The sequence below is a fragment of the Chinchilla lanigera genome, unplaced genomic scaffold (assembly GCF_000276665.1).
Source record: "Chinchilla lanigera isolate Chin_1 unplaced genomic scaffold, ChiLan1.0 scaffold00018, whole genome shotgun sequence".
Classification (NCBI taxonomy): domain Eukaryota; kingdom Metazoa; phylum Chordata; class Mammalia; order Rodentia; family Chinchillidae; genus Chinchilla; species Chinchilla lanigera.
Genome location: NW_004955419.1, coordinates 3400011 through 3420118, shown reverse-complemented (window position 1 = coordinate 3420118; position 20108 = coordinate 3400011). Strand labels below are relative to the sequence as shown.

The 20108-nt window shown below is 54.6% G+C and overlaps 1 protein-coding gene across 1 annotated transcript in view; it reads left to right on the top strand.

The window, feature by feature from the left end:
• The window catches only part of Olfml2a (olfactomedin-like 2A), a gene marked incomplete at its 5' end in the record, with an annotated part of 22576 nt that continues 2468 nt past the window's right edge, over window positions 1-20108 (top strand). Inside the window, 6 exon segments of the mRNA XM_005382483.2 lie at window positions 1-52; window positions 5760-6026; window positions 11531-11638; window positions 13295-13501; window positions 15194-15443; window positions 17749-17976. Coding sequence (XP_005382540.2) covers window positions 1-52; window positions 5760-6026; window positions 11531-11638; window positions 13295-13501; window positions 15194-15443; window positions 17749-17976 — 1112 coding nt within the window.

Here is a 20108-nt window from a genome sequence, read left to right as displayed (position 1 = left end):
GCTCCTGCTGCTGCCGCTGCTGCGCACGGACCCGGCGCGCGCCCACAGTGAGGTAGGCGTGCCCGCGGCCGGGCGCGAGGGGGCGCTGTGGCTGGGGTGCGGGTGAGCGTGGAGCCTAGGACCCGGGCGAGGAGAGGTCAGACCTGGCGCGAGCACCGGAGCCGCGGGGCCCGGGACTCCGGGGGAGCAGAAGGTGCGCAACTAAGCGCTCTGGCGATGGGGTCTTGGGCCCGGGTCGAGAGGTGATTCCCGGGAGTTCTGCGCATGGACAGCCTGGGACAGGCTCGGAGTTCCCGTGGGGGGTTGATGAGGGGCTCTCAGGTTTCCACAGGCGCTGTGCCACGCGGGGACCGGCACTCCCTCACCGGAGCACCCATCTGAGCGGGCTGCTGGCCTGGCCCCGATGCACTTGCCAGGGATTGGTGAGGACCAGGTGTCTCCAGTGTTCGTTGCTGTGACCCCGCGGATCTGCTCTGGTGTCAAGCAGACCTGGGTTCAAATCCCACACCCACCACCCACCAGTGTCTTTACCTTTCTGAGCCTCCAGTTTTTCACCTGTAAACCTGGAAAGAAAAATAGTCCCCCCCCCCACACACACACACCTTCTGCAACTAGTGATCTGCAGGTTCAGTGAGGAGATGCCTGGAAAATTCCCGGCACAACACCTGGCACCTAGCAGGTGCCCAGTAATTTTTTTTTGTTTGTTTGTTTTTTGCCGGTACCGGGAACCGAACTCACGACCTTGCACTTGCCAGGCAGGCACTTTGCCCCTGAGCTAAATCCCCAGGTGCCCAGTAATTGTTAACCATGATTAGGGAATCTTATCACAGAGATTCCCCCAAAAGGGGCTGTGCAATCCAGAATGTAGAGGGAGCAAGCACTTGGAGTCCCCAGAGCAGGGGTGCCGAAAGGGGTTCTAGAAATGACCCAGTGAAGATGGGTCAGCATTGTGGTAAATGCCTGTGATCCCAGCACTCTAATCACATGCTCATCCTAGCACTTAGACGGCTGAGGCAGGAGGATTTCCAGTTTGAACCCAGCCTGGGCAACTTAGTGATTTAACCACACCTTGTCTCAAAATGAATTTTATTTTTTTGGTACTGGGAATTGAACTCAGGACCTTGTGCTTGCCAGGCAGGCATTGTGCCGCTGAGCTATATCCCTGGCCCCTCAAAATACATTGTAAAAGGGCAGCGGCTGTAGATCAGTGTGAAGGCTTTGGATTCAGTCCCTAGTACCATAAAAGAAGGGTTGGGGAGGCCGGAGGAGAACAGGGAGCAGGGCGGGGGCAACATCAGCTTCTCTTGAGATCTTTTCTGGGCTTTTCCTGGTGGAAAGTGCTTCTGTCCTGCCCATGGATGGGCAGGTAAAGGGCCAAAGGTGTTCTTTTGCCCTGTGACCTCCAGCAGATCACCATCACTATCTATGCTTCAGTTCCCTCATCAAAAACCTCAAAGTCCTCCCAAATCCCTTTCCATATCCGGCCTTCTAGGGTCCCTTGATCCGGCTAAGGTAGAGAACGCGCGGGAACAGAAAACCCCAGTCAGCTAACCTGTCGTGGGCTTTGTCACCTCCTGCTTTACTGTCTCTGGCCAGGAGGGACATCTGGTCTGGGGCATCCTCAGAGCTGCAGCGCTGAGGGGGAGGGCTCCCATCCAAAACAAAGCGAAGACAAAGAAAACCCAACACCCTGTTTATGTAGTGAGTCAGCCAAACACTTGCTAGGTTGGGGGTGTGTGTACTTAGTTGTCCCAGGGCAAGCTGGGGCTGGTGGGGCGGGGAGGCACATCCCACCCTACAGCGGTCTAGTGCAGCCCTTCCCAACACCTCCCACCCGTCATCCCTTCAGCCAGCTGGGAAAAATAAAAATCAAGTGATGGGTGAATTTACTCTGCATTCCTGAGCCCAGCCAGACTCCTGCGGGCTCTGCCAGGGATGTTTTCATTATTGCCAGCTCCCCACAACCCGTGGCGACCCCTCCTTCTTTCCTGAGCCTGTCCTACTTCCGGGGTGGCAGGTAGGGGCCCTTGGAAGGCCAGCTTGGAATTTGAACTGGATCCAGAGCCCTAAAGGGTTAAATTGGCCCCTCCTAGGCTTCCTGCTTCTGGGAGGTCTGGTGTCCCCTCCAGGGGTCTGGGCGCCACTCACTCCCAGGACTGACCCAGAGCTCTTGTGTCCTCCTCTGCCCGTTCCCTGCTCAACATATTTCAATTTTGTGTTAGATCAAGGTCTCTCTTAAACAGGATTTGAAATTTCCACTGAAGGAAGTACATTGACCAGCTAGGGAGGAGGGGGTCCTCACAGCTTTGCTGGTGTTTTCTATTTTTACTTTCTTTTCTTTTGTCTTTTTTGAGACAGGGGTCTCGCTATACAGTTCAGACTGGCCTTGAGCTCACTTTGTAGCCCAGGCTGGTCTCGAACTTGCAACGAGCCTCCAGAGCGCTGGGATTACAGGCGTGTGCCACCACACCCAGCTCTTTTTCATGATTTTTGAGCCAGGGTCTCACTATGTAGTTCTAGGCAGGCCTTGAACTCACTATGTAGCCCAGGCTGGCCTCAAATTCACCAGGATCCCCTTGCCTCAGTTTCTAGAGTCTTTCCCTGCTGTTTCTGAAGGTCTGCCCAGCCTGCAGGGTGGATTGGACAGACATTTAGAGACACACGACACTTAGAGACCCCTGGGAACTGCCGGAATGTGGCTGAGAATTCCCTGTCTCTACCTCAGTTTCCCCATCTGGGGGGAGCTGCTGGTCTCTCACTTGCTGCTTGCATCTAGGGGCATGAAGTTGGGTCTTTGGTCAGAAGAGAGGAAGCCAAGGCCTGTGAGAGCCATGGTAAGGAGGGGCTGGAGCAGGAAGCTGCGGTGTCCCAGGCTGGGTCAGATGTTCCAGGCAGGCAGTCCCTGGGGTTTAGGTGTTACTTCGTGTCTGCTCCTGGAGTTTCCGCCTGTGGGTGTAATTGGAAGCAGGCTCCTGGGGGGGGGAGGGCAGGGTGGTGGCCAAGTCCTTCAGTACCCTGACTATGAGGCCAGGCCCTGTCTGCTCTCTCCAGGGAAGGTCCTGTCCCAACACTGTGTGTCTGTGACACTGGGAAACAGCCCATGGCCAGCACGTAGATGCAGAATCTTGTACAGCCCTCTTATAAAACCCCTAGGCTTTAATGGGACAGACTTGAACACTCCAAAGAGTCAGTCTGAGCTGGGCATGGTGACCCACACCTGCAATTGCAGTCCTCCAGGAGGCTGAGGCAGGAGGATTGCTACATGGTGAGTTCAAAGCCAGCCTGGAACCTGGCGTGGTGGCGTAATAATCCCAGCACTCAGGAGGCTGAGGCAGGAGGATCGTTGTAAGTTCGAGGCCAGCCTGGGCTACAAAGTGAGCTCAAGGCCAGCCTGAACTGCGTAGTGAGACCCAGTCTCAAAAAGACAAAAAATTAAAATAAAATAAAAATAAAAAAAACAAAGTGACTGATGAGTCGTCTGGGGTACGAAAGAGGCTCGGTGATTCCATTGGGTGGGAGGGTAGGTGGCACAGGTTTGGGAGGAGGTGTCTGATAGATCACGGCCCTGCCGTCCAGCAGGAAGTGTCCAGCAGAAGGTGGGCCCCAGGGCAGGCGGGGCTGCTTTGAGCCTCTTGTGCCACGGTTAGACCGTTTCCCAGCTTGGGCCGCTCCTACTGGATTTCTCTCTCTTCAAGACAATCTGATCCACCCTCTCGCTATCACATTGTGAGGTCTCCTTGAAAATACCTAGGGACCTTTTCAAGCACAAACCACCACCACCCACGCTTCTGGGCGCTTTGGCAGCAGTGCGTGCTGAGCGGGGCGGCAGGGAGAGATGAGGGCTGAGGCAGGGACTTCCCCGGCTGGCAGTGACTCTAGCCCTCACGCCAGGGCAGGGAGGGCAGGTCCTCCCGCCCCAGCCTCCTTCTCTGCAGACCCATCTGTCCCCGCTCAGTTGCTAAGGTAGAAGCCCTTGCCTGGTGACCGGCTGGTCACGGGAGAAACAACATGTCAACCAAGTTCTGGAAGTAGGCTGTGCTGTCCAGCCCTGGGCAAGCCTATCCTGTTCTCTGAGCCTCTCTTTCTCCTTTCTAAAATGGGGTTATGCATCACAGCACTCAGGAGGCTGAGGCAGGAGGCTCACTGTGAGTGTGAGACCAGCCTGGGCTACATAGTGAGACTCTGTCTCAAAAACACAAACAAGACAGGTAGGGTTGTGTCAAAAGCCAAGAGAGGTAGCGAATGGGTCAATATGAGGCAGGTTCTCAGCAGCGATTTGCACACTGGGTACTGCTGAGAGAACAGTTATCCTGGGCCCAGTCTCTGCCCAGCACGCAGTGTGCCTTGACTCTTTTCAGACTCAAGACAAGCTGGCAAAGCAGGGACTGGCATCCTCTCCATTTGACCCAAGAGGGAGCTGAGGATCCGAGCAGTCAAGGTGCACACGTCCTGCCCCACAGGAGCCAAGACTCCGCCCAGAAGGGGCTTCGGTAGCATGGCTGGGACCAGGGACCAGGGACTGGCCCCCAACTCCCGGCCAGGTCAGGGCCTTGGCCATCCCCCGCCCAGGACGGGCAGCTCATCAGAGGAGGGAAGGGACCCTGCAGCCTGATGTGGAGGCTGCTGCTGCTGCTGCTGCTGCTGCCGCCGCCGGAGGCAGGGTGGCCGGAGCCTCGGAGGTCTGTCTGCCCCAGCGGGGCCACAAGAACCACAGCCACATCTGCCTGTGGGGCTCCAGCACCTGCCTCCCAGGAAGTGGGTGTGGGTGGCCAGGGGTTTCCCTGGGAAAACAGGGTCGGGGCACTAGCAGATGCCCACAGTGATAGTGGCATCCGGGATGGAGTGAAGGGAGCGGGAAGATCCTGTTGTATCACTGGACCCTCACCCAGAGGGGCTAGGATGGGCTCATCTATTGTACCGCGGTGCGGCGGAGGCTGAGAGAGGTTGATAACTGTTCACAGTCACACACGGATTGGGGGAGGGGTCAATAGGAGAAGGAGCACAGAGCAGTGACTGCTGTCTGGATCCAGAACTTCTGCATCCAGGGCCAGGATATAGCTCAGTGGCACAAGTGCCTGCCTGGCAAGCACAAGGTCCTGAGTTTGATTCCTGGTACCAAAAAAAAAGAACTTCTGCATCCAAACTGTGGTCTTGAGAACTAAGTGACAGGATGGGATGAACCCTGGGAAGGTTAGGGGACCAGGACTTTAGCTGAGTGCATTATGAAGGAAGAGCCCTCAGGAGAACAGTAGGTCAGGTAGGTGCTGAAGACAGTGGTAATGACTTTGGAGGTAACAGTACGCTTATCCCCCACACACAGTTATTATTAAAGGACATAATGCATGTTTAACCTGGAATATAGTACATGCTCAGTTAAGGTCTCCATTCGTGCCATATGTTTTATTATTGTGGAAAAACATATGTAACATTTGAAATTATCATTTCATGGCTTGTGGGTTTTTCTTTGATTTGGGTTTTGGGTTTTGTTTTGTGTTTGAGACAGGGTCTCGCTATGTAGTTCAGGCTGGCCTTGAACTCATCATGTAGCCCAAGCTGTCCTCGAATTGAATTTTTTGGGATCCCCCTGCCTCAGCTTCCCAGGTGCTAGGATTATTGCTGTGGGCCACCTGGTTGGGCTTCTTGTTAGCGTTATAAGGCCACTATTTACCCGTAAGGGCAGCTCCCTCCTCCATCACCGCCAACTATACGTCCCAGGCTGGATCAGCCGCCTCTTTTAATGGCAGCCCACTTGCCCACAGGTGTTTGGCGACGCGGAGCAGGTGCGCATGACCTCCGAGGGCTCCGACTGCCGCTGCAAGTGCATCCTTCGGCCGCTGAGCAAGGACGCCTGCAGCCGGGTGCGCAGCGGGCGCGCGAAGGCCGAGGACGCCTACGCCGCTGTGGAGACGGTGAGCGCGGGCAGCGACTGCCGCTGCTCCTGCACGGCGCCGCCTGCCTCGCTCAACCCCTGCGAGCGCGAGTGGAAGATGGAGAAGCTCAGGAAGCAAGCGCCCGAGCTCCTCAAGGTAAGCGGGAGGGACTCCAGGCTGGCCTCTGGGGACTGAGTCCCCGCGCGCCGTTAGGGTAGGCGCACGGGCCAGGAAACAGACTCACAGGGGAAGGGGAAGCCACTTCTGGCCCAGGGTTGCAGCCAGCAAGTGGAGACGGATTCCTGGCACGCATCCCGAAGTAAAGCCTCTCCTGGGTTTTACCCAAACCAGCTCATCTGTCAGCACCTGTCTGCACTTTCAATTTTATTCTTTCCTCCCTCTCCAGGTCCTCCTCCTCTTCTTCTCTTCCTCCTCCCCGCCTCCTCCTCCTCCTCTTATGGAACCCAGGAGTGCTCTACCACTGAGCTACTTCCCCAGGGTCTCACTAAGTTGCCCAGGTTCCTCTCAAACTTAAGATCCTCCTGCCTCAGCCTCTGGAGTAGCTACCATTACCAAACCCAGCCCTTTTATTGTTTTTAATGTAATACTAACATTCCCTGTCCTCAGGTACATTCTGGGGCCAGGTGCTGTGCTAAACTCTTTCATACATTGTTTCTCTGAATCCTTTAAGCGTTGAGAAATCGGGGCTCTTCATCCTCATTCATAGCAGCAGCGCTGTGGTTCGGAGAGTTTAGGTAACTTGCCCTAACACTGGAGCTACAGGCAGCCTCGCGTCTGCACAGGTTGAACATCGACCCCTGACCTGAAAACTGGAAACTTCTTAGGCGCCAACAGGATACCACCAGTGGAAAATTCCACACCATAAACTTCACGCGCAAAGTTGTTTAAAATATTGTATAAAATTGCCTTCAGCTCTGTGTATAGGTGAATTTTTTTTTGGTATCAGGAATCGAATTCAGGGCCTCTTGCTTGCCAGGCAGGCGCTGTGCCCCTGGCTATATCCCTGTGCCCTCAGCTGTGTGTATAAAAGGAATATGAAGCATATATGAATTACTTATTTACTTCAGTCCGTTCCCCAAGATATCTCATTATCTATGTGCAGCTATTCCAAAATCTGAAAAACTCCTAAATCCTAAATACCCAAGCATGTCTAAGAATAGATACTAAGCCTGTTTGTTTGTTTCTTTTTTTTTGGTAACGGGAATCAAACTCACGACCTTAGGCTTGCCAGGCAGGCGCTTATGTCACTGAGCTGTATCCCCAGCCCTGTTTGTTTCTTTGTTTGTTTGTTTTGAGACAGGGTTTCACTATGTAGACCAGGCTTGCTTTGCACTCACTATGTAGCCCAGGCTGGCCCCAACTCACTACCATCCTCCTGTCTCAGCCCCCTGAGTGCTGGGATTATAGGCAAGTGCCACCAAGCTTGACTCAGTGTTCTACTTTTGTGTGAATCTGAATCATCTACCCAAATAAGCAGATTACAAGAAGGTACCGCTCATGAGGACCAAGCCCGGGCTGAGCGCGCCCCAGGACCCGTGTTCTTACTTGGGCCCATAGGCCAGCACTCAGCACTTGGGGACAGCCAGGGGCTTCTGTGCTGTTCAGATCTTGCTGGCCAGGGCGCATCAGAATCTGGTGGAGGCAGGAGTTGCAGCAGGCCCTGCTGTGTCTGAAATGTGTCTCAACAGCTTGCTCATCTGTCTTCCTTCCTGGAAAAGACAAGACTGATTTTTTTTTTTTTCAGCATGATATAGAACCCAAGGCCTTTGCACTTAGCTATATCCACCATCTTTTTTGTTCTTTATTTTGAGACAGTCTAAGTCCCTAAATTGCCAGGGTGACCGTGAACTTGGCAGTCTTCCCGCCTCAGCCTCCCACAGTGCTGGCATTACAGGCATGCACCTCCACACCTAGTTCCAATTAGTGTCTTTTGAAAGTATTTTTTTTTTCTTTTACAATTTCTCCCAAACATGTCTATTTTGCTTGTTTGGTGTCAAACCCTGAAAGGTTTGAGATATTGCCCTACTTGCAAGCTGACACATTAGTCTAACAGTTGCATAGGTGCTGGCAGAAGACACAAGCCTGCTGGAACCAAGGCACAGGAGTTTCTTACTCACTACAAATCTAGTTTTTGTTTGCTTGTTTTTGTTTTTTGAGACAGGGTCTCACGTTACAGCCCAGGCTGGCCTCCAGCTCACAGCAATCCTCCTGCCTCAGCCTCCTGATTGCTGGGATTAGACATGTACCTCCACGCCTAGGCAAATCTGTTTTTTTGCCTCTGTTTTCTGAGCTCTAGTTCCCATGGGGCAGTGAGTGACGCCCGGTAAGCACTGCACATGCCGTGGGTGTGTTGCGGACAGGGAGGAGCCCTGGGCTTTGAGGGTCTGGATTTTTTAGCATTTCGAAGGCTGCTCCGAGACACCCAGATGGCTCAGAACAAGAGTCTACTGTCACATGCACAGCCCATGCGGGAGAGCAGGAGGCCCCTGAGAAGTTGTTACTCAGCTTTTGGCAAAAGACATTTGTATGAGGTTTACCTTTAGTTTTCTTTTTGTAACAGCTACATGGATGACTCCAACATGCGCAACCTTGGAGAGGGAAGTGAGGTTTAGGCCCAGTGGCCTCCTGACAGCCTGGTGACCCTGAACCATACCATCTCCCTGTGGTCCCCCTGGGCCCTGCCTGGCCAACTCCAGGCACCCAGGCCACAACCAGTCATCAGGGACAGGGACAAACCCAGTTTCTGCTCGAGTCACATCCTAGTAACTGAACTACAAGGCAGCTTCGCAGGAGGACACACAGAGCCCTTTCCATGAACGCTGGCTGAGTTAATCCATGCTACCACACCTTGGGAGGGAACTGGAAGCACAGAGAGGGATTGTGACTTGCTGAAAGTCACACAGCAGGAAACTGGCAGTACTGAGATTTCAACCCAGAGTTCTGTGCTATAAATTGTAAATAAGCAAAGGAAAAAAGGTTGAAGAGAGGGTAGGGGAATGGGAAAAAAAGAAGAAGCAAGATGCACAGGTACAAATTTCCTATGATGAATATGATCATTATGAATATCTAAAATGTACCGATAAAATAAAAAAAATTTTGAAAGGTGCCCCGGGAATGTAGCTTAGTGGTAGAGTGCTTGCCTAGCGTACACTAGGCCTTGCAATTGATCCCCAGCAAGAAAAGCTACTCCCATGTTATCATGGGATGAAAATTTTTTTTTCTTGAGACAGAATCTTGCTGTGTAGTCCAGGCTGGTCCTCATCCTCCTGCGTCAGCCTCCTGAGTGCTGGGATTACGGGCGTGCGCCACCACACCTAGCTCAGAGTGGTTTCAGTGGCCTTGGAGGCAGCAGGGCGAAGTGGGGCGCTTCTTGTGAGCCCCTGGAGCAGCTCTCACTGCTGTCTCTCCAAAGCCCTTTCTGGGTGCTCTTCAGCTAGCTCTGTCCTGACACCCCCTTCCTTTCCGCAGCCCTGGGGCGAGTTCGTAGGGGCGCAGGGCAGACTCTGGACCATCCCTGCCTCTGTAGCGCCTTCCGCCCCCTCTGGTTTTAGAAACAGATCCAGTTCCCTCGGAGGAAAGAAAGCTCGTCTAGAGCAGCACGCGAGCCCCTGGGACTGAGCCGCTGGGACCCGCTGGCCAGGAGCGCAGCTGCAGACTCCCAAGGCCGCAGGCGCCGCCTTCCCCTGAAGTGGGCGGGGCCGATTTCCCAACCGGCCTCCGGTGCCAAGGTTTCCCTGACACCGCCTGGCATCCTGGCCATCTGGAGGGAGTGTCACATCCTGACGAGGTGTGACAGGGAGGGGAGGTGGCAGCTGCAGGGCAGAGCCCTGGGCTGGACAGGAAGGCCAGGCGCCCGCTCCGGCCAATGCAGACCTGGTGTGCAGCCCCAGCCCCAGCCTCCATTTCCCTACCAGACACAAGACAAGTGCAGTGAGGCGGGCCAGGAAAGAGGTCTGGGTTTACACTGATCTCCACTCTGCTCCTGGCTCCGCTCTCTAGCAGCCAGGGGGCTCTGGGTACATGTTTCACCTCCGAGCTGCACCTACCCCACTATAACATGAGGATCAAAGCTTAGGCTCAGCTTGGGTCACTAGAAGCACGCCCAGGAGCTGGTGGAAGGTGATACCAGGGCTTCCCAGAGGAGCCTGAGGGAGTGAGAGGAGGAGGCCAGGAAGGGTGGTGGAACTTCAGCCATCCCTGTCCCGAGGGAGCTTTGGAGTGGGGTGGCCTGTCCCACTGGCCAGGAAGCTGGGCTTGTTTTGGTTTTTGAGGAAGGGTCTCACTGTCTGGCTGGCCTTGAGCTCACTGTGTAGCCCAGGCTGCTTCAAACTCTAAGCGATCCTCCTGCCTCAGCCTCCTGAGTGTAGGGACTACAGGTGTGCATCACCACGCCCAACAAGGGAGCAGACTTTCCATTGCCCACACCAGCCAACTGTGCCTCAGGGCTGCCTACAGGGGGTGCACACAGCCTGGTACTTGAGGGGGCAGGTGACTCTAAGAGAATCACAGAGCCAGGGATATAGCTCAGCGGCACAAGTGCCTGCCTGGCAAGTGCAAGGTCCTGAGTTCAATTCCCGGCACCAAAAAAAATTAAATAAATAAATAAAGAGAATCACAGACACAAGTCCTTAAAAGGGAGCCCAAGAGAGAGGGAGGATTGTTAGCAGTACAGATTAAGGTTAGTAGGAGGAATAATGTCTCGTGTTCTGTAGCACACTGGGTAGCCATGGCTGACGGCAGTTGTTTGTTTTTTAAAACAGGGACTTGATATGTCATTCAGGCTAGCCTCAAACTCATGGTGATCCTCCTGCCTCAACCTCCTGAGTGCTGAGATTAAAGGTGTGTACCACCACCACACCAGCAGTTATATATTTCAGAATAGCCAATAGAAAAGATTTTGAGTGTTCTGAACTCAAAGAAATTCTAACTGATGGTGGCGATCTGTTCCCTGATCTGGTCATTACACAGTAGGTACATGTACTGAAATGTCATGTGGTACCAGATAAATATATACAGTGATGATGTATCTATAAAAAATAAATTGTAGAGCTGGATGTGATAATGCACACCTGTAATTCCAGCACTTGGGAGGCTGAGGCAGGAGGATTGCTTCGAGTTCAGGGCCAGCCTGGGCTACATAGTGAGTTCGGGAGCAGCCTAAACTACATAATGAGACCCCCATCTCAAAAAGAAAACAAAAACAAATGCAAAAGGAGGCCCATGGGACTTGGGGTATAGCTCCGTGGTAGAGCACTTACCTAGCCTGTGTGAGCCCCGGGGTTCTGTCCACAGCACCAAAAACAAACAAGAAAACAGATAAAACCGTGTGGAAGCCAGGGCTGGGCACAGGAAGCAGGAGGAAGGGTCCCAGCAGATGGAAAGGAGCCTCTGCAGCCCTCGTGGAGCTGTTATGGGGATGAAGCGCTGTAACTTACTAAGGCACTGACTGCGGCACCTGGCACGTGGCAGGTTCTCCAGAGATAGGGTCTGCTGCTTTTCTGGTGGTTACGAGCAGGCTGGGGCTGCTGAGTGCCGAGGGCCCGGCCAGCCCCTCTGAGGTCTGGCGCGCTGGACTCCGGGCTCCTTCGGCAGCTCCACTGCCCTGGCCACTTCCTCGCCTAAGCTTCCTCTCCCCGCAGCTGCAGTCCATGGTGGACCTCCTGGAAGGCGCCCTGTACAGCGTGGACCTGATGAAAGTGCACGCGTACATCCACAAGGTGGCCTCCCAGATGAGCACACTGGAGGAGGTAAGGCGGGGCTCCCTGGACAGCATCCCAGGGGCTGGGGCAGTTCTGCAGTGACACTGGTGGCCTTTGGAAGCTGGGCTCTGGCAGGGGGTAGGGGAGGCCAGTGAAGGACTCAGGGTCCAGCCTTTAGCAAAGAGATCCGATGGGCTTCTGGGGCTGCAGGAACCTGGGTGGCTGGGTGGGGAAACTGAGGCACTTGCTGGTTGTATGAAAGGGATGCACAAGTGGCGGGAGCTCATGGTTGTCCTCAGTGTGCCAAGATCAGGGTCACATACATGGCTCTGGGCACTGTTCATAGAAGATACCTTGAGCCCGGCATGGTGGCGCATGTCTATAATCCCAGTACTCCAGAGGCTGAGGCAGGAGGATCGCTGTGAGCTGGAGGCCAGCCTGGGCTACACAGTGAGACCCTGTCTCAAAAAAGCAAAATAAAACAATAAAACAGAAGATACCAAGCCAGTGGTATCTCCGGCACCGGTGCGACATGACAGGACTTGCCAAGTTTACCAGGACCGAGGTTGGGAGCAGCCCCACTGTCTGTCCCAGTAGCACCTGCAGGGAAGCAAAGCAGCTGAATGTGGCATCCTGCTCAGGGTTGATGTGCTCTAGGGCTGGGCAAAGGCCCAGCATTGCCCCCGGGCACAGGGACAGCGCGTGAGCTGCAGGTCCCCGCCGCAGGTTCAAGGCTTACATCTCCACCCATTTCCTGCTTCCGGCCTCTGCCACACTGCTGGGGGTTTGGGACCTGCAGCTGCCAGGCCCAGGCGTGGGGCTTCCTTTCCCGGCTTCCTTTACAGAGCGGGGGCACCTGGGCATCCTGTGCACCAACGCAGAAGATTAACCTCTTCCTAATCCCAAAGCTGGGGTCAGAGTGGGCTCTGATTATTCTGCCAGCCTGGGGGAAGCTGACGGTTGTGGGATTTCTTTTCCTGTGCAGTGGCGCTGCCGGCCAATCCATTGCTGGCTCTGCCACTGTCTTCCTCTGACCTTCCCTCTTGTAATCTTGCTCCGTGCAGCTCTGGGCCGGACGATCTGGAAGATGTGTCTGCCAAGCGTGGGACAAACCGGAAATGATTTCCACAGCACAGAAAAACGCTTGTCTGATTGTCCGCTTTTGCATTATCTGTGCTGTTTCTGTTAACCTCAGCTTGCTAAGCCGTAACCCCCTGGGGGGAAAGCTGCTTGCTAACCTGGCAGGAGGAGCGAGAACAGTCTTTCCAGAAGAGATGGTGCCTTTTGCCCATGGAACCCCCAACGCTGGAGTCAGGCAGAGGTTTAAGATCCCACCTTCCTTTCCTGTCTTCTCTTCCACCCGTGGTTCTCAGCCATGGGTGAGGTTGTACCCCCTCCAGCTGGCAATATCTGGAGACACTTTGGCTTGTCAAGACTTGAGCAGGAAGGCTGAGGCAGGAGGATCGCTGTGAGGTCAGGGCCAGCCTGAACTACATAGTGAGACCCTGTGTCAAAAAAAAATCAACAACTACAGGATCTCATGGCACATGCTTGTTTCACTCCTGTTCGCTGGGGCCACCCCAGCCCATACCCTGCAGCCGTGCTCAGGACATGGGCATAGACCTGCTGGCCAAGCTGGGGTGTCCGTCTTGCGGGGGTCCCGAGGAAGCAGAGCAAAGAGTGACCTAGAGTCCCGCCCCACAGAGTGTGAAGGCCAACCTGAGCCGGGAGAACGAGGTGGTGAAGGAGAGCGTGCGCCACCTCAGCGAACAGCTCCGGAGCTACGAGAACCGCTCAGCCGTGGTGCTGCGGCTGCAGAAGGAGCTGTCTGGCCTGGGCCTGCAGCTGCTGCAGAGGGACGCGGCCGCCACTGCCGCCACCCCGGCCCCAGGCCCTGGCCACAAGGCCCAGGTGAGACCCTCGCTCCCGTCACAGCACCAGGTGGCAGGGCCAGGGACGCAGGGTGCCAAGGACTCGGCCTCAAGGCCAGCATGCAGTGGGTTCGGGGCTAGAGGACAGAGCTGAGGGCGGGCAGGTGGGGACAGGACTTGTTACCCAGGTCTCTGGCTGGTCGGGGAACCAAGGCCACTCCCCTGCTGTGGTGGGGCCCCCTGGCTGGGTCATACCTGCTGGAGACCCCTGCAGACTAACGTCCATCCCTGCCTCCAGGCTCAGGGCTCCCAGCGGCAGAGCCCTGGGACAGGTGACCATCTGTACAGACTCGGGACAGGTCCCGCCTGCGGCAAAATGCAAACATGGCCCCTGCCAGGGAGGTCAGTGGGAAACGGGCCACATTTGGGTGGACAAATTGTACAGAAGCCCCTTCCTCAGAGGGCCGTGTGCCAGGGTGTGACTTGGCAAAGCGAGTGGAGATGGGTTTCAAGCCTGTGCGTGCCCCGTGGGCAGGACACGGCCCGCCGGCCTTGTGTTTGGGTGAGTGGAAGAAGGAAGAAAGTGACCTCTGTAGGGTTCCTGCTGGCAGGCTTATCAGTTATTCCCACAGTGCCCTGCGAGGAGGGCCGGCCCTGCCCGCTTGGCAGAGGGAGGCACGCAGAGGCCGTGCGGAGCAGGGGCTGCGGGCCAGGCTGCAGAGCCAGCCCTTCCTCACTACCGCTGCCTCCTGCGGCAGCACCGCACTGCAGGCTGCCTGTGCCAGGAGAGTGCAGAGGAAGCCTGTGCCTTGGCCTGAGCTGGCTTCCTGCTCAGTCCGGTGCTAAGTGTGCAGGTGCGAATGAGTCCCGCTTTGGCAGTGTCTGTACAGCGCTGTCTGCTGGGCCTTCTGCCCTTTGTTCTCGTGCCAAGCCAGAATTGGAGCCCTCTGAATAGGAAGGGAAAATAACACAACTCACAAGACGTTAGAAACCGCTGGGTGTGCTGTTGCACACCTGTAATCCCAGCACTCGGGAGGCTGAGGCAGGAGGATCACCACAAATTTGAGACCAACCTAGTCTCCATAGTGAATGCAAGGCCAGCCTGGCCGGGCGTGGTGGCGCATGCCTGTAATCCCAGCACTTGGGAGGCTGAGGCAGGAGGATCATTGCAAATTCAAGGCCAGCCTGAACTGCATAGCAAGACCCTGTCTCAAAAAGACCAAAAAAAAAAAAAAAAAAGGCCAGCCTGAACTATAGCGCAAGACCCTATCTCAAAAAAAAAATAAAATCAGAACCAGAGTGTCCTAGGGCCAGGGTGACTGGCTGGGAATGGTTTCCCAGGAAGCAGAACTTTCAGGATTGAAACTGACACCGACACCGTGGGATGAGTTGGCCTCCCTGCACTGGGACCAAGAGTCCCTCATGGAGTCACCTACTAAGACGAGTGAGAAAGGCCAGGCTGGGGAGCCGACAGGCAGGGAAGGACAGCTCCTCTGGGAGTCACCGGTCCTGTCTATCCCCGGGGAAATCCAGACTATCAGGTTGAGTCTCAAGCCTGCCATGGAGCTCCAGAGCTGTGTGGGGAAACTGAGGCACACAAGGCATGGAGGTAGCCACTGTGGAGGTAAGGAAAGCCTGACTTTGTGTATTCCTGGGCACCACGCCACCTTCCAGGGCCCCCACAATGCTCTTTCTCCTGTCTCCCAAATCTGAGACCTCCCCCCTCGCCCAGGACACGGCTGGCGGGAAAGCCAAGGAGGCCAACAAACACAGCAGTGTGCAGAGCAGCCTTGCGGACAGAGGCCTCCCCAGATCGCCCAAGGAGAAGCTGCTGACAGTGGAGAAGCTGAGGAAGGAGGGTGCCAAGGGCCGGCTGCCCCCGCCCACTCCCAGGCCCCGCTCCCTGGCGCAGCAGCAGGCGCTGATCCGGGGCTTCACCTACTACAAGGCGGGCCGGCGGGAGGCGCCTGCAGCCGCGGCAGGTGAGTGCGGGGCCTGGGGACCCTGGCCGTGGGGCAGTCACCACCAGGGGTGCAGTCTTCTCTGCAGTCAGGCGCCCTCACAGAGCTCTTCGCGCTGGTTGGGTGCCTTTTCCTCAGCCACACACGGCATAATACCGCTTCTGGGGCCGTTGGAGACAGAATCACAAAACCATCACCAGAGACAGTGAGCGTCTTTCTGTTACGTAAAACTGTCTTCGGCTGGGGATATAGCTTAGCGGCACAACGCCTGCCTGGCAAGCTCAAGGTCCTGAGTTCGATTCCCAGTACAAAAAAAAAAAAACACTTAAAACTGTCTTCACTGTCACTGGGTTTTCTTTTTTTTCTTTCTTTCCTTTTTTCGTTTTTGAGATAGGGTCTCGCTATGCAGTCCAGGCTAGCTTTGAACTCACTCTGTAGCCCAGGCTGGCCTCAAACTCATGGCAATCCTTCTGCCTCAGCCTCCTGAGTACAGCACCACACCCAAAAAGTCCCCAAATTTCAGAGCCATCCTCACTGGTGTGGCTCCTGCTCCCTTCACCTAGACCCTCCCCAGGCACCTGTTATCCCGTGCGGGGTGTCCCAAACCCACTACCCATCCTGAGTCCTGCTGAGCACTGGTCCAGCAAGGCCTCCGTAGGGACAGGCCCAAGGGGCAGGGCTGGGACAATCAGGGTCCTGGTTCCTTCAAGAGCCCCTCATTTTTCAGCCTGTCTGGGCTCAGGGGCCTCTTCCCACAGCCCCTGGTGCCAGCTGCTGTCCTTGAGCCCTGTCAGCTCAGCCTGGCCACCACACAGGGCCTCTGACCTCTAGCTGGGCCACTGCCTGGGAACAGCTGGGGGCATCCGGCTCCGCCAGCAAGGCATGTGGGAACAAGGCCCTGCCCTGGCAGGCTGCCGAGGCCACCAGCCCCCCGCGGCTGTGTCTGACCAGAAGGATTCAGCCCGTGCTGTGGGGGTGGCCGGGGGGCGGAGGGGCAGCTCCACAGGGCAAAGAGAGAAGGAAGGAAGAAGTCACGTCATCGTCCTCAAGCCAAGGGCTCTCTGTCCCTGGCCGACCAGGCAGCCCCTGAGAGCCGTCCTGGTAACAGCAGCACCATTGCTTTGCCCCCGACGTTAGGGTTCTCTGAGCACTTTCTCGTATGCTATGGCATGTACCCTGGCATCGGGCAGGCACAGAACAGATGGGGGACACGGCATGGCACGGCAGAGGTGTCAGGTTTGACAGCAAGGTGGTGGCAGAGTGGGAATGGAACCAAGTCCTCAGGCTACAGATCCGTCCCCGGAGCTGAGCCGCTTGTATCCCTGGCCATGGGGCAGCAAGTCCTCCTGCTTCAGCTACCAAGGTCCCGCATGTCCCAGCGCAGGGACGTGGGCGGGGCAGGGATGACCCAGAGATGGTCCCTGTCCCCAGCACAGCCCCAGCCAGCGCAGCTGGGCAGCTGGGAGACAGAGAGCAAGGAGACGGAGGAGGACAGTGTTCTCTGGGGTCCTGAGGAGCCAAGGAGCTGGCTGCACCTGCCCCTTCCTGCCTGGACACTGAGCAGGGTTCGGGAGGTGGACTGCGACCGGAAGCTGGGGTCTCTGCCCCCTGAAATTGCATCTGAAACAGGAAAAAACAGGCAGGAATTGCTCCATGGCAGGGAAAGAGAGGGACTTCGAATTCGGCACCATGGGTTGGCCGGGGTCTGTGCAGATGTTTTATATGTGTCTTCCCGTAGTCACGCAGGAGCCTGACGGTGGCCTCAGGACACTCAAGTCAGGTGGAAGCTGCGGCCCACTCAGGCCGGGAAACGCACCCATAAAAATCACCAGCGATGCTGGGAGGTGGTGCACTCCTGTGATCCCAGCACCTCGGGAGGCTGAGGCAAGAGAACCTGAAATTCAAAGCCAGCCCAGGCAGTGTAGTGAGATTCTGTCTCAAAATAAAAATGAAAGCTGGGTGTGGCCGCACACGCCTGTAACCTGAGCACACAGCTGGGAGGCTGAGGCAGGACAATTACAAACTGGAGCATAGCCTGGTCAACTTAGCGATGTAGAGAAACTCTTGTTCCAAAATAAAAAAGTAAAAAGGGCTGGGGTGTAGCTCAGTGCAAAGGCCCTAGGGTCAATCCCCAGTACTGCAAATATATGACAAATAACAAAATTTTAAACAGGGGCTGGGGAATATAGCTTAGTGGTAGAGGTGAGTTCAACCCTAATACTGCCCCCTCCAAAAAAAATCACCCAGCCAGGGCTGGGCAGGAGATGGGGGTGGGGCGGTGACCCTAAGCCCTACTTGCCCTCCCCACCATGTCCTCTCTGTGCAGACAACGCCCTCAAAGGCGCTTCATGGCTGGAGCAGCTGCCACTCAAGGCGGAGAGCAGGTACCCCGAGCCCAACTCCACCAAACAGGGTGAGGCTGCGCCCAAGGCTTCAGAGAGTGCCAACCTGGGCCCTGGCACCACCAGCTCTGTCCCGACTACCACCACTACCACCCCGACTCCCACCACCCTGCCCAGTGAGCCACCTGCACACTTCGAAGTCTCGAGCCAAGGTAAGTAAACGGCCCAGGGTTAGCACACAGCACCCATGGCCAAATCCAGCATATGGTCTGTTTATATGACCTGTGAACCCAGCACTCAAGAGGCTGAAGGAAAAAAAAAAAAAAATGAGGCTGAGGCAGGAGGATCACTGCAAGTTCCAGGCTGGAATACACAGCAAGAGCCCGTCTCAAAAAACAAAAACAACAAAACCAAAAACTGAACAAGAGACTGTGGAACAGAAGTTTTGTGGCCTACAAAGCCTGAGATATTTACTATATCTTTGCAGGAAAACATGGCTGACATTTAAAGTAGTTTTAAAATGCATATATTTTCAACAAATGTTTCTTCATATGTGACCTACAGCTGGACACAGTGCTGCATACCTGTAATCCTGGCTCCTTGCGAGGCTTAGACAGGAGGATCACAGTTTTGAGGCTGACATGGCCACCTTACAGAGACACTATATTAAAATAAAATTAAACAGGAATTTGGGAGCCAGGGCTTGATGGTACGCACCTGCGATCCCAGCACTCTGGGAGGTTGTAGAAAGAGAATTACTAGGGCTGGGGATCTAGCTCAGCAGCACAAGCGCCTGCCTGGCAAGCACAAGGTCCTGAGTTCGATTCCCAGTACCAAAAAAAAGAAAAAAAAAAAGAAAGAGAATTACCATAGTGACCCCAGACTGGATAACTGGGTTCAGTCCCCAGCACCACCACCAAAAATAAAACAGAAGTGACCTAGAATCCCACCATCAAGTCCAGCAACTATTTTCATTCTTTATTTCTTCTGCTCTATCTCTGACTGTTTTTTGGTTTTTGTTTTTTGGGGGAGGTTTTGGTTTTTTTTGTCTTTTTTGAGACAGGGTCTTACTATGCAGTTCAAACTGGCCTTGAGCTCACTTTGTAGCCCAGGCTGGTCTCGAACTCGCAGCAATCCTCCTGCCTCAGCCTCCCGAGTGCTGGCATTACAGGTGTGTGCCACCACGCCCAGCTGTTTTTGACTGTTTTGTTTCTCCCGGTGCTGGAGGTGGAATATGCTAGGCAAGCTTTACCACTGAGCTGCAGTTCCAGCCAGGGCTAGCCTTGAACTCTCAATCCTCCTGCCTCGGCCTCCTGAGTGCTAGGATTATAATCATGCGCCACATGGCCAGCTCCCTGGTTGTTTTTATGAGCTCATTGTATGGTTTTGAGTTTTGTCGCATGGTAGAAACCTTCCTCAGCCCGTCATCGCTCCCACACTTGTGCTCGGGTTTGGCCGTGAGTGAGGACAAGCCTGCAGAGGCGTCCCTGCTCGGTCTCAGGCTCGTGCATGTCTGTCTTAAAGGAGTCGCCGGCAGCGTGTGCAACAGCTGAGGCCCAGTGTTGCCTCCCAGTGCCGTTTCTGATGTCAGAAACCTGGAAATAACCTAAGGAGCTGACGTGAAATAAATTAGAAGGCACAGCTGTCGGTGGCCTGGCAGGACCGAGAAATCACATCATTAAAAGGCTACTTAATGATGTGAAAAATTGCTCAGTGGAAAGAAAAAACAGGGTCCATGAAACTACGTCTTCAGAACAATCAGTGTCTAAAAGTGTGCCTATATGATGATACATGCAAAGAGAAAAGGAAAGGATGGAAATACAACATGTTTAAAACTCTCTTCAGAAGCCAGGCATGGTGGGGCACGACTGTAATCCCATCACTGAGGAGGCTGAGGCAGGAGGACTGCTGAGAGTGAGAGGTCAGCCTGGGCTACGTAGTGAGTTCAAAGCCAGCCTGAACTAGCAAGACCAAAGAAAAAATTTTTTTCCTTCTGATAATGGAATTCTTTTTAGGACTTTTTAAAGGAATTTTGATTTTAATGGACAGATTTATAACTGCATATACTTATGATACACAAAATATTTTGATTGCAAATATTTGATTGTATTATGCACTTATATGTTTGTAGTGAGAATAATTAAAATATTCTCTGGGGGGCTGGGGATTTAGCTCAGCGGCAAAAGCGCCTGCCTGGCAAGCGCAAGGTTGTGAGTTCGGTTCCCGGTACCAGAGAAAAACCAAAAAAAAAAAAAATTCTCTTAGTCAATTTCAGGTATATAATATTTTAAAGAGAAAAAATAATAATAAAACAGAGTTTCAAAACAGGCTACAGGGCTGGGCA